This window comes from Vulpes lagopus, chromosome 6 (genome assembly GCF_018345385.1).
Source record: "Vulpes lagopus strain Blue_001 chromosome 6, ASM1834538v1, whole genome shotgun sequence".
Taxonomy (NCBI): Eukaryota; Metazoa; Chordata; class Mammalia; order Carnivora; family Canidae; genus Vulpes; species Vulpes lagopus.
Window position 1 is genome coordinate 73,400,917 of NC_054829.1, and position 13,813 is coordinate 73,414,729.

A 13,813-nucleotide genomic window follows, 5' to 3' on the forward strand; every position below is an offset into this window, starting at 1 on the left:
ATTAAAGCGTCATGGGTGTACAAAACTGATCCTGGGACATGCAGGGTGTGTGTGTGTGTGTGTGTGTGTGTGTGTGTGTGTGTGTGTGTGATGTGAAGGATACAAGTAAATCCTAACCTTCCGCAAGGAAAACAATAAGAATGCAAAGGAGCACTGCACCCCAGGGAACCATGGAAGAAGGCTGTGCCCCCACCCCCCCGCCAGTCCCTGACACTTGCTGCTGCTGCCCCTCCTGCTACAGCCTGGGAGTCCCCTTAGGGCCAGTGGTGTGGCCAGCGCAGGAACCTGGCCACCTTACAGGAGCAGAATTCTAGCTCTTAGTATTTTGGGTGAGCTGAGCCTGCAGTGCAGGCTTCACAGAGAGTTGCTATGACAGGCCTGCGAGGTCTTGCTTCCTACACATTGCCCAGAGGTGAGTTTTCACCTGACGTGGCCTTTGCACAACCTGTTGGTGGCTGAGAAGTACGGGGGCCCCCTTGGGTGACTACTGGATTCGACGACAGTGGAGTGGCAGTTGTCTCCACAACCTGTTTCCTTGTCGTGCCAGCAACGCCCCCCTTCTTCCTGGCTTTCCCGAAGTGCTAACTGAAGGATACTTGTCAGGATCCTCTCAGCCTTGCAAGAAGCCTTCATTGACACCCCACCTGGTTAAAAGATGCATGGCTGCTAAACTGAAGGAACTGAAGGCCCGAGGGAAATTGTTAAAGTTGCTGAGTGCCCGCCACCCATCGACGAGTCCTTGAACTGGGTGGAGGGAACCTCCTTCAGAGACCCAGCTGCCTCCATGTGGACATTCTGCTGAGGGCAACAGGCAATCTGAGCCCGACCCCAGGACCCTGTGAGTCTGCTCTAACATATAAACAAACATTCCCTTGGAAACTTCCTTTATGTCTCAACCCCAACATCGTCCCCCAAGCACATGGCCCACCGATACACAGCTGAAGGGACTCATGACTCGGGTTTTATTAGTGACCTTTCCCAACAGCAGCTGGCCCCTCAGGGTCCTGGAGACTGTGCTTCCAAATTCCTTAGAGACCCACGCTCTCCCTGACCCCTCCCGACCTGAGAGTCTATAACCAGGCACTCCTCCTGACCCCAGTGCAGCTCTCTGCCCACAGGTCCTGTCCCCAGGCTTTAATAAAACTACCTTTTTGCAGCAAAGACGCCTCAAGAATTCATTCTTGGCTCTCGGCTCCAAACCCTGATGTCTTTTCCTATATCACATACCACTATTAAAGAAAAAATTGAGGACACTTGTTAATACAAGTCTACTCATGGGACTATTAGGACAGGTGTAGGGACGAGGCAATGGGGTCTTGCAGTGGGGGGTGAGGAGGGAGATTGGCCCTAGTCTGAATACAACAGAAAGCAGGAATTTATAGCCAAGGAGCCAGGTGGGAGGCGGTGGGTAGAAAGTTAGGCTGGCGGGGGATTCTTGCAGAAGGCAGGCGGGCATACTGTGACATCACCAAGGGGCAGCTCATTGGGTGCCTGGGGGGTGACCAGGCATGTCCAGTGGGCTCCACACGGTACCTGCCAAAGTAGGACAGTGCAGAGATGACCCTGGATGCCCACCAGACCAGGTGTGCTTGAGAAGCTGCTCCCGGAGGCCTGAGAGGCGGTGCTGGTGGAGAGAATCCTGGCCTGCAGCAGGCTACCTTCTTCCCGCACAGCAAGGGGGGGGCAGGCAACAAGGCCCAGGAAACGCTGACCTGCGCAGACGAGTCCATGCTCTTACCCGCGTCCAAACAGCACGTGTGTTTGGGAGACCTCAGCTCTGTGTAAGCCTGCAAGTAGCCCCTCCCACCCCGTGAGCTCTTGAGCACCCCCATGAGGCGACTAATGCCGCGGGGGTGGGGGGCGGGGGGGGGTGCGCGGGAGGAACCGTTACTGCAGGCAGGTGGCAGAGGGACGCCTGAAGCTGGCCGAGGAAGGCCTGAAGCTGCCGGGGCCGAGCCATGGACTGCCCGGGAGGGCCCCTCAGGGTGCTCGGGGACCCTCCTGACTGCAGGCTTCCTTCCCTCGGCTTGAACCCCTCCCGGGGTGGGGCCTCCCGGAAAGCGCAGCGCCCCCATCTGCAGCAAATAGACCACCCCCGGTCGGCTGACCTGCACGCTGTCCCTCACCGTCCCTCCGTCCCTCCGTCCACGGCGGCAGCCTTGTCCTCGCATCTGAGGGTTTCGGGTCCCCCCCAGCTGACCGCCAACGGCTCGGAATCCCTGCACACGCGAGGGAGCAGCTACGCGGGCCGTGGCCCCGGCGGGCCAAGGTGGCTCTGCAGGCAGGCGCAGGGGCCGGAGCCAGGGTGGGCAGCCCGAGGCAGGTGCGCCCCGGGAGGAAGACGGCAGCGGAGCGAGCCCGCGTGACCTCGGACAGGACCCCTCCGAGGGCCTTGCTTACGGAGAGCCTTGATTACAGACAAGGGGCGGTGAGCGGGCGCTGTGGGGGCTGCGCCCGGGGCGGGCCGGGCGGGGCTGCTAGGACTCTCCCTCTCCCTCTCCCCGTGCTCATCTCAAACTTTCTCAAATAAATTTTCAGTGTCATTAAAAAATAAGACTGTGAACAGGACTCTGCATATAATCTTATAACCGCAAGAGAATAGTGTGTGTATGGGGGGGTGGTCCTTCCAGGCTGGGCCAGTGTCCTGAGTGCTGGGGTGGGGGGGTCCTTCTGCGCTGGGCCAGTGTCCTGGGTGCTGGACTCTGTGGGTTACCTGCCAGCACAGGAGTCCCAGGCTCCAGAGTCGGAAACAGAGGCCACAGCAGTACTGGCCTCACATGGAGGCGGCAGGGACAGGTCCTTCCTCTTCATTTCCTAACCCCTGAGGATGACCAGCCATGCAGGGTTCCTCCCACCTCCACCTGTGTGTCTGTCTACACAGACTACTGACTTGTTTTCTAAGATGTTAGTTTGCAGGCGCCTGTGTGGCTGAGTTGGAAGAGCACCTATTCACATTGGGTAGTGAGTTGAAGCCTACACTGGGTGTAGAGATTAATAAAGAGATAAATGAACGTAAAATATTTTAGCTTAAAATCTCTATTTCCAACGTGGGGCTGGAACCGTGATTCCAAGATGGAGGCGGAGGTCCCACCACCGAGCCCACTGGGTGCCCCAAGTAATCGACCTGTATGGCATCATTAGATTCAGGGCTCACTCATTCAGCATAACCCCCTTCTTAACCTGGGCACACCTGAAAGATCCTACTTCCAAATGAGGTCACATTGATAGCACTGAACATTATGACTGGAACAGACCCTATGTGCCCAGGAACCACACCACACTCTAGGATGGCCTTCCCTGAGGTGGCAAAGGTGGAAGTGCCAGAAGCCATCATATAAGTCAATCTCTGAGGCAGGTGCACTGTGTGTACAAGGGAAAGGAAAGCACTTGAGTAACTCAGGACTCACGTCTGGAGCAAAATCCAGGTGTTTCAGCAGCAGGAGAATGAACTGATGGAAACATAAGGACATGTGGCAGAAACTGAGGAGTGTAAAGGTTCACAAGGCACTAACGGAAGAGAGTGGATAAAGATCCGCTCAGAATGGGGGCCATGGTGCTATGGATATTACTACATGTTCTATCCTCTAATGCATGTGATACAGAGGATGGGTCACCAGATCTGCAAAGAGAAACATCCCTTCATCTCAGCATTTCAGTACCGTACAGAGCAAGGGGAGATGCCAGATTTTTCTGCCCTAGGAAGACAAAAAATACTAGGTAAGGACACGAGGGGCAAAGGACTAATTACCGGAAACTGCACACCTGGATGCAGATGGAGTGGATCTAGGATGGGGGCTGTGCTCTGAGAGGGGGATCAGGACATACGGGAGTGAATCCAGCCTGGCGTCTGTGCCTTGAGATTATGATCAGGACACACTGTAGGAGATCCTTGGGGCCCTGTGATGAAACACCGTCGTTATTGTAGCAGCAAACTCATCCCAGTTAATGTATTTCCTCCCCCCAACACCTGGTTGTGTCAACCTGACTAGGTGCCCCTCCCTGAGCCTCAGGTTCCTGGATCTCAGTTTTCACCTATCCTGGCTGGCAATGGAACATTAGAAAGAAGGACACACACATACCTAGTAACATCCAAGGAACTGTGAGCCCAGGGTGGTTCCTTGCTGAGTGAAACCTTCCGGAGCTTTAGTGTGAAAATCAGTGAGTGATGACAGGCAGGGAAGAGGGATCCAGCTGAGCTCCTGCATGGCCTCAGGATTCAGGCTGTTGCAGCTGTTAGAATGCCCATTGTGTGCCCATGTTTTCATGATTTACTCTTACCTGTGACATCCCAGGTCCCCTCGCTGGGCTTCACTGTGAGTACCCCCGTAAGCACCCCCTCCCCTCCGGACAGCCCAGGACCCTTCTCAACCCTGCTATCCACCTGTCATGGTCTCCATGGTGGGAGCACTTGCAGAAGTGTGGCTGGTACCCATCTCTTCCTCCTTGGTTCCTCCTTCCACTGGAACCAACCCTGGAGGGAGGCCCTGTGCTTCCCCTTCTTCTCTTGAATCACGTGTGTTCCAGCCCCATCTGGGCTCCATCCCTCAAACACCAGCACAAAAATCTGCTTTTCCAGTTATTGGAATGTTGAAATCACAGGCAGGCTCCAGGCCACCCAGCTGGGTTCACATTCGCACCCCTGCACTCACAGGCAGCACCCCAGAACTAAGGTTTGAGGTCCTGGTGGTGTTTTTCTGACCCCACACCCAGCAGCGAGTTCCAGGAAAGGGATGCTGTCTTTCTCCCATGCCGACTAGGCCATTCCCCAGGTTCTCCTCGGAGCCCCAAGCAGTCCGTTCTGTCCATGGTCTGGGGGTCCTTCTGAGTCTTTTCCCTTCAACAAAAGAAAAAGAAAGCACATAAAAATAGATGACAGCCCGGAGGCTTGCATTGTAACCAAATTCATGAGGCCAAGTCCCTTCACTCAGTGGATTCTCATGGAGCCCCTTCCAGGAGACGCAACTTCTGATGGATTTGGGATGCCTGCCTCTGGAAGCCCGTGAATCAGTCACAGTGATATCTGGCACTGTTATTTCTAGGATTGTTTGCAGAGCTAGAGTTTGTGGAACCTCTACTATGCCCAGAACCATGAAGACCATTTACTGAGGAGCCTCCCAAGCCACAGGGAGCTGGGCCATCCTGGCATCTAGCCAACCCCACAGGCCACGTGTGTGGCCTGGGTGCTGCTTCTACTGAGCTCGCAGGGGTATGGACTAGGCTGGTCTGCATCCACGTTGGGAGGCAGCACATCTGTGTTCCCTGGACGTCCACAGGCCCATTTCGTGGAGGACTGACCTGCTCCTCAGGGAAGACTGTGTGGTGTGCAGACTCCGGGTTTGGGGGAACCCAAGCCTCACGGTGTGCAGTTCCCATCCCACGGCTGGCAGCATCTGTCACGTCCTCTGCTATACCCCACTCACCTTCCCAGTCAGAAAATGATCACGTCACCCCACCTCCTCCACACTCTCAGGCATCCTCACCTCCTGCTCCTCCCTGGGAGGGCCCTGTAAGTCAGACGTCACGCAGGGTTCCCCAGGGAAAGGGGGATCACACGTGTTTGTGTGTGTGTCTGCGTACGTGGGGAGGGATAAAGAGAGAGAATAATTGATTTGGGATATGCACGCAGAGAGAGAGATATAGGGCACAGATGTAGACATGTTAGGGTACGCACGTAGACATGGTGTAGGGTATGTATGCAGAAATGTCTAGGGTATGTACATAGAGGTGTTTATGGTATGTACGTAGAGATGTGTACAGCTGTCTCCTCTCCCTCACCTTCCTACTCACTCTGCTCCAGCCCACAGGACTCTAGCGCTGCCCATCTGCTGAGGAGTCTGGAGCCACCCCCAGACCAGTGTGCTGGGCTCCTCTAGCCTGCCCTGGTGGCACCCGCACCCCGTGTATTATCCCTGTTCTGGGAAACATGCTCGCCTGTGTGGAGCTGCAAGGCTGGCAGTGCCCAGGTTCCCTCCACCTGGGGCAGCTCCTCTTCCCCCAGTCCCCTCCCTCTTCCCAGCCTGAGAGCTGCCCTGGCCCGGTTCTGCCTGCCGTCCTGCACCCATGCTTGTCCCTCCCAGGGTCTCAACTCCTGCTATGTGCTGTGACCCCAGCTTTCTACCCTCTACCTCCGCTGTCTCCTCCAATAGTCATCACTACTTTGATGACCCAGCAAGTCCAGAAATCTAGCCTTGGCTCCCCAGCCCTGCCCAGAAGCCTGCTCACAGCTTCCTAGAGGCACCCCCGAGTCACCAATTTGGACCCAAACCACAGCCATTCCTCTACTGTCCCGCTGCCCGCAAGGTGCGTCTCACCAGGTGCGTCTCCTGCAGCCCGGGGCCCAGCATCGCCCATGGTGTGCAGCTCCCCAGCATCTCCTGCGCCCCCCTGGCCCAGCTTTCTCACAACGACCACGGGAAAATTAATGTCCCCTCTGCCATGGCCCTGCTGGAAACCCTGAGAACGACATCCAGTCACCCACCGTGTCCTCTCCCCACTCCAGCAGAGGGAGGCCTTCGCACACAGCTCCCAGTGCTGGAATGCTCATCCCCACCCACCCTCCTTCCAACACCTGCTGGACCCTTGCCTGCTCCCTGTCCCAATGTCACTTTCTAATGTCACTACCTTAGCAGGCTTCTCCTGATTACCCCCATTTCATTTTATTCATTCTATTGGTGTGGCATCTGTCACCAATGTGTTATATACCACAGGGGCATTGATTTATTATCACATTTCCTTTCAAGCTTCCAGAAGCTGGGATCTTACGTCCACCGTAGTCTCTCCAAGGATGGAAGAATTGGTGGCAGATCGGAAGTATTTCATAAAAATAAACCCAATGAGCAACAGTCACAGAAACCTGTTCACAAAAAACTTCACTCCTTCACTTCGGTGCATCTCCTGTTAAAGCCAGAATCCAGGCATTTGGGAAATGGCAGCCCCAGGAACTCCGTTAGTTGGGACTGACCACTCTCCCTTTGTGCAGGAAATAAGAGGCACCTGGGCTCTTGGACTGAGAAGGATCCAGACTGCTTGGTCCATTCACCTCTCTCTCCATTCAGGCAGGCCACTTTCTTTGGGAGAAGTGCTTTTTTTTTTTAATAATAAATTTATTTTTTATTGCTGTTCAATTTGCCAACATACAGAATAACACCCAGTGCTCATCCTGTCAAGTGCCCACCTCAGTGCCTGCCACCCAGTCACCCCCACCCCCCGCCCTCCTCCCCTTCCACCACCCCTAGTTCGTTTCCCAGAGTTAGGAGTCTTCACGTTCTGTCTCCCTTTCTGATATTTCCTACCCATTTCTGGGAGAAGTGGCTTTATTTCTGCTTGGCCTCCAAACAGGATCTGAGACACACCAGTGACCCGCAGTCAGGTGCCCAAGAGGTGCAGGGAACCTTCCCTCGGCCTTCTCTTTGGTGGGAGAGGCCCACCTGGGTGTGTAGACCACCTAGATGGTGCAGATGTAGTGCTGAGACCTAGCACAGGCTTCTCTGACCCTCAGAAACCCGGAAGATTCAGGGTGACCCCGAAAGACCTTTCTGAGCCACTGGGCCGTGTGCAGCATAGTGCACAGTGTCAAGGAGCCCTTTGGGGGGCAGGCAATGGCACTGGACTCCAAAGGCTCAAAACCTCTCTGTGCGCCACCATGTGAACATCCAAGTGGACTTCCCCCCCTAAAGCGAGCTCATAGCTTCCTGGCTGCCCACTGGGACCCGGGCTGACCTGACGCTCACAGGGCCACACAGGGGCAGCCTTTCTTAACTGTGACCTTCCGCAAACGCGCTCCATTCCAGCAGGGCGCGGGCTCCACCCGCTTCGCTTCACTCGGAGACTGCCGGGTGTCCCGCCCGATGGGGCGGAGAGGAGGGCGCGTCTCCCCCAACTCCCCCCAGCCCTGGCCTCAGAGGACCAAGGGGCTCTGGCAGCAGCAGGACTGGGTCCACCCGGCCGTGGGGGGGTCGCCAGGGTCACAGGCGCGCGCGGAGATGGAGCAGCCCCCGGAGCGCCCATGCGGGGTGCCCCCCCACCCCGCTCCGCCACTTCCAGCACTCGGCGGTGCCGCAGGCCCTGGGGCGGCCGGGCTGGGGGCGTGGCGGCGGGAGGGCCCCGCGCGCAACCCCCCACCCCCCACCGCCGGCAGTCCGCCCACGCCCCCTCCCCCGCGCGCCCCCCCGCAGTCCGCCCACGCCCCCTCCCCCGCGCGCCCCCCCGCAGTCCGCCCACGCCCCCTCCCCCGCGCGCCCCCCCCCGCAGTCCACCCACGCCCCCTCCCCCGCGCGCCCCCCTCCCCGCAGTCCGCCCACGCCCCCTCCCCCGCGCGCCCCCCCCCCGCAGTCCGCCCACACCCCCTCCCCCGCGCGCCCCCCCCGCAGTCCGCCCACGCCCCCTCCCCGCGCGCCCCCCCCCGCAGTCCGCCCACGCCCCCTCCCCCGCGCGCCCCCCTCCCCGCAGTCCGCCCACGCCCCCTCCCCCGCGCGCCCCCCCCGCAGTCCGCCCACGCCCCCTCCCCCCGCGCGCCCCCCGCATCCGCCACGCCCCCTCCCCGCGCGCCCCCCGCAGTCGCACTCCCCCTCCCCCCGCGCGCCCCCCCGCAGTCCGCCCACGCCCCCCTCCCCGCGCGCCCCCCCCCCGCAGTCCGCCACGCCCCCCTCCCCCGCGCGCCCCCCCCCCGCAGTCCGCCCCACAGCCCCTCCCCCGCGCGCCCCCCCCCGCAGTCCCGCCCACGCCCCCTCCCCCGCGCGCCCCCCCCGCAGTCCGCCCACGCCCCCTCCCCGCGCGCCCCCCCCCCGCAGTCCGCCCACGCCCCCTCCCCCGCGCGCCCCCCCCCGCAGTCCCGCCCACGCCCCCTCCCCCGCGCGCCCCCCCCCCGCAGTCGCCCACGCCCCCTCCCCCGCGCGCCCCCCCCCCCGCAGTCCGCCCACGCCCCCGTCCCCCCCGCGCGCCCCCCCCCGCAAGTCGCCCACGCCCCCTCCCCCCGCGCCGCCCCCCCCCCCGCAGTCCGCCCACGCCCCCTCCCCGCGCGCCCCCCCCCCGCAGTCCGCCCACGCCCCCTCCCCCGCGCGCCCCCCCCCCGCAGCCCGCCCACGCCCCCTCCCCCCGCAGCCCGCCCACGCCCCCTCCCCGCGTACCCCCCCCGCAGCCCGCCCACGCCCCCTCCCCCCCGCAGCCCACCCACGCCCCCTCCCCCGCGCACGCCCCCCCCGCAGCCCGCCCACGCCCCCTCCCCCCCGCAGCCCGCCCACGCCCCCTCCCCCGCGCACCCCCCCGCAGCCCGCCCACGCCCCCTCCCCCGCGCACCCCCCCCCTCGCAGCCCGCCCACGCCCCCTCCCTCCCCCGTGCGCGCCCGCGTCGTTGGTGCCGCCGGGCCGCGGGCCACAAAGCCCCCGGCCGGACGCCGAGGCCCGGGCGCGCGGAGCCGGGGCGGGGCGGGCGGGGCGCGCGGGCCGGACCTCGCCGGGGGCGGGGGTGTCGGGTGTCACCCCCAGCGCACACCTCGGCCGGGGCGGAGGGAGCGAACCACTGAGACGCGGAGACCTCCGCGGTCCTAGAGCGGAGCAGGAAGTGTCCCAGGGGAGGGAGCCGGAGCTCTCCGGCCTTTCCTTTCCTGCGCGTCCGGCGGACTCCGCGGCGGCCAGGCTCGGCGCCCGCCACCGGGACGCGCCTGGGCGGTGAGTGCGGCGCGAGCGGCCCTGCCCCGCGCCCCGGCCCCGCGTCCCCCCGCGCCCCGGCCCCGACCCCCGCGCCCCACGTCCCCGCGCCCCGGCCCCGGCCCCACGTCCCCGCGCGCTCCGCGTCCCGGCCCCGACCCCCGCGCCCCTGCCGCCTGCCCCGAGCCCAGCGGCGGGGACGGGCGGGGCCGCCCCGTGACACAGATGCCGCGTTTCAGGCGCCTCCGTGGCTCCCACCTCTCCACCCCCGGGCGCAGCCGCGGTGTTTGGATGAGCCTGGGACGGGGAGGGCCCCTGCGAGCGCGGGCTGGAAGGATGAGGAGCGGCTGCGGGACGCTTCCGCCGCAGCACGACAGATTCCAGCTAGACGCCGGGCGGGACTTCCAGGCGGTGAGGTGAGCAGCGCGGAGCTGGCGAGACTGCGGGAAGGGAGCGGGAGGGGGCGAGGACGGCTGGCCCGGGCCTAGCCTAGCGTGCCCCCCGTCCTGGTCGTCCCCCCCCCGGAGCTGCCGGAACGCCCCCCAGGAACGGCGTGAGTTGATCCTTGGGCCTCTGCCCGGTGCCGGGTGACAAAGGCTAGCGGGTTGTCTGTCAGGGCCTCAGGTGTGCGGCGGCGGGAGGCGCGCTGCGATCTGAGACAGGAGGGGGGGGGCTGCCGAGCCCATATCCTGATTTGTGTTACCTGGTTGCCCACCTGGCCTCAGCGCTCACCTGTGAAATGGGGGTGTCAGAGCCTTGCACACACTGGTGTCCACAGCTCTTCGAGGTCTTTCCCCATTTGCTCTACTTTGCTGGAGTCCCTGGGGCCACAGTGGTGGCATTTGGCCACTGAGGTCACCCTGGCTGTGTGCCCAAGGAGGTGCAGATGGCAGCACCCCACCTTGGCCCCTAAAGGACTTCACCCCAGTCGGAGATGACAGGGGGCTGCAGGGTGGCGGCAGGGTTGCAGGCCAGGGCGACCCAAATAGACCCCAGAGTGTGCTGCCCAGACTTTGTAGTGAGGGCTGGAGGGAGCTGTTTTTAAATATGAAGGTACTTTCTCTGGGTCCCCAGGGTGTGGACGCAGCCTTGGCCTCTCCCCGCCCTTTCTCTGTTTTGTCCCATCCTGTCCACTATGCTGCCTGGGGTTCCTTCCCCAGGTCGGACGCCGCTGCTCAGGCCTGGCCACCAGCACGGTTGACTTCTGCTCCTGGATCTGCTCGGAAGGCTCCTCCCAGGCATGCGCATCTTTGTCTTTCCAGCTCCTCTTGGAAAGGCCTCAAGGACCAGGACAGCGACTTTGGCTCCAAAGCCTCAAGATAGCAGCCCCCTGGGCTCCTGCGTCTCAGGTCCTGCCCAGGAGGCCCTGGCCCCCGAAGGTACCACAGAGCCTTCATTACACCTGTCTCGTGCACATGGCCCTGCCCGTGTCTTGTCCTGCACTTTCCCCCCAGACTCCCCACCTTGTGTGTCACCCAGCTCCGGGACTACCGTGCTTATACCGTGGAATGGTGTTGGGGGTAGTGGCATGCTTCCCTCTCTGTGTGTGCGAGGAGCAGGCACAGTGCTGATGCCTCTCATGTGTCCCAAAGCTTCTCCCAGGGGCTGGTCTGGGGGCTTCACCACTCTCCCCATCAGCACCCCCAAAAACCTCCCACAGGAGACCAGAACATTGAAGCCAGTGATTTTTGTTTGGAAATAGGGTCGTCTTCTGCTGCTGACCCCCATCAAACCCCATCATGCCCACAGCCCTGTGCCCCCGAGTCTTGGCTCCAAAGGAAAGCGAGGAGCCCAGGAAAATGAGGAGCCCACCCGGAGAGAACCCCAGCCCCCAGGGGGAGCTTCCCAGCCCTGAATCCTCTCGCCGCCTCTTCCGCCGCTTCCGCTACCAGGAGGCAGCAGGCCCCCGGGAGGCCCTGCACCGCCTCTGGGACTTGTGTCGGGGCTGGCTGAGGCCCGAGAGACACACTAAGGAGCAGATCCTGGAGCTGCTGGTGCTAGAGCAGTTCCTGGCCATCCTGCCCCGGGAGATCCAGGGCTGGGTGCGGGCCCAGGAGCCTGAGAGTGGCGATCAGGCCGTGGCTGCTGTGGAGGCACTTGAGCGGGAGCCAGGGAGACCCTGGCAGTGGGTGAGTGGAGGGTGCTGAGCGGGGTGGGCCAGGAGGCGGGAGGGGAGTGGCAGTGTCTGCGTGCCCTGGCCAGGCTAGGAAAGTTTGCTAGAGCTCCGGGCCTCAGTGAGGCCCATGCTGGAGCGTCCGTCTCTCGAGAAGGTGAGTTTCCTCCTTGACGGGCCTGACCAAGGGTGTGGTCTTGTCAAGCTTCCTCACAGCCCTGCACAGGGTCTGGTTGCGCCTCCTGCGGGCAGCAGGCCCTGGGAGGGAGGGTGCTTGGCCAGTGTCCAGCATAGCCACCAGCCCCCACCTGGCCAGCTAGCCCTGAAAAGCTCTCTCTGGGGTTGCAGCTCAAGCACTGTGAAGACCCCGTGGTGATCGATGATGGGGATGGGCCTCCAGACCAGGAGCAGGAGCGGCTGCCTACAGAACCCCAGAGCGACCTTGCAAAGGGCCAGGACACCCAGCCCGCGGCACTGGCACAGGGCCCTGGGCTCCCAAGCAGACTGCAAGGCCAGCTCAGCGGGGATCCAGGTACCAGCCCAGGGATGCCCCATGCTGGGTGCTCGGTGGGGGCCCTTGACTTCCGTGGGGGGAGCAGCCAGGCACCCTCACCCAGTGGGGTGTCTTGTTGCCCCCAACCACTTTCACCCCAGCTGAAAAAACAGCTGCTCTCAGGATTTGTTACAAAGTTGCAGGGGAATCTAAAACTGCCTCTGAGGGAACAGGGTGGTATTTTCAGGGCACCGGGCCTGAACATCACTGAGACATATTTGGCTGTCTGTAGGAAGAGTGCCAGTGGCCAGGGGCCGTGGTTTGGCAGCTTGAACCTCTAGCTGTGACCCAGGGCACACCGCAAGCCCCAGTGCCCCATGTGCCCTCGGCTAATGATCATCACCCTTACTGGGTTCTTGGAGGGTTAAAGGGTTATGCCCACTGAGTGCTGAAAGCAGGAACCCCAAGCTGCCCATGAGTTTGTCAGGTGACCATCGTGGGTGGTTGTGGTGCTCTTGGGGTGAAGGCTGTGCCCTCTAAGGTGTGAGGGTGGGTTGGGGTGGACTCGCCCCAGCGTCCTATCATTAGATCTCCGAAGAAGAGCCGGGAGTGCCTTGCTGTGACTCACACACGTGGGCCTTCAGAACACAGGCAGCGCTTCAGTTTGGGGGGGGAAAAAAAAAAGCATATTAGATTTCTGTGTATGTGAAGTTAGCGTGAGTTCTGCACACATCATCTGCTTCCTGCTTGAGAGTCGGCATGCTGGGCTGCTGGCCAAGCACAGACACTGTACAGCCCAAACAGAAATGTGTGTTCTCCCTGTCCGGCAGGGTGTGGACAGGGCTACCCTCTCGCCAGGCTCCTCTGCAGGGCTTGTCACCGACTGCCTGCACCCTGGTCTTCACTGCCCTTGAGTGTCCGTCTGTGCCCTGATCCGCTTCTGCAAGGACCTGGGTCCCTGGAGCAGGGCCACTGTGTGTGGCCGCTCCGCGGGAGACCTTATCTCTATATGTGGTCCTACCGTGAGGGTTGGAACCTCACCTTGTGGGTGTGGGAGGCACACCGTGAGGCCCATCATGCAGGCCTGCGGGAAGCAGCCATCCTCGCCGCCCTGCACATGGCCCAGGTCAGCCTGGGGAGGGTCCTCGGGAGGATGGAGAGGAGCGTCGGGCACTGCCACAGCCTAGACACACGCCTCCTGGTTAAGTTCTGGAGATGCCAGTGGCCGCGGCTGGGCTTTGATTTGGAGGGCCGGCACTTGTATCTCCCTGAGCAGCAGCACATGGACAGGTTGTGAGTCAGATGTTGGGAGGATCTGGGACATGCGTCGAGGATTTCTCATTGGGACGAGGCTGCAGTAAAAGCCAGAGTTCCCGCTCGTGCTGAGCTTCCCAAAAAGCCAGCTTTTCCTGGAGCCAGGAAGGTTTCCGGGGGGTTGGCATGGCATGGCGTCCCTGTTCTTCTGTGTCGTGGGTCAGGTAGGCAGTGGCTTGGGGCACTGCCCAGAGGGCAGCAGGTGTGAGCGCGAGTACAGACCCCTGCCCTGCGCCCCCTCACATTGG

At 61.9% G+C, this 13,813-nt stretch overlaps 1 protein-coding gene across 2 annotated transcripts in view; it reads left to right on the top strand.

Annotated features, from left to right (window-relative positions):
• The first annotated feature begins 9,453 nt into the window (after positions 1 to 9,453).
• The window catches only part of ZNF496 (zinc finger protein 496), a 29,057-nt gene continuing 24,697 nt past the window's right edge, over positions 9,454 to 13,813 (top strand). The window contains exons 1-5 of one of the 2 annotated variants that reach the window (XM_041759301.1): positions 9,454 to 9,666; positions 9,885 to 10,061; positions 10,806 to 11,024; positions 11,395 to 11,774; positions 12,107 to 12,290. In XM_041759301.1, the coding sequence (XP_041615235.1) occupies positions 10,886 to 11,024; positions 11,395 to 11,774; positions 12,107 to 12,290 (703 nt within the window). In that variant the 5' untranslated portion in view covers positions 9,454 to 9,666; positions 9,885 to 10,061; positions 10,806 to 10,885. Of the gene's footprint in view, positions 9,667 to 9,884; positions 10,062 to 10,805; positions 11,025 to 11,347; positions 11,775 to 12,106; positions 12,291 to 13,813 lie in introns of both variants that reach the window. The other variant, XM_041759302.1, reaches the window with a different exon arrangement.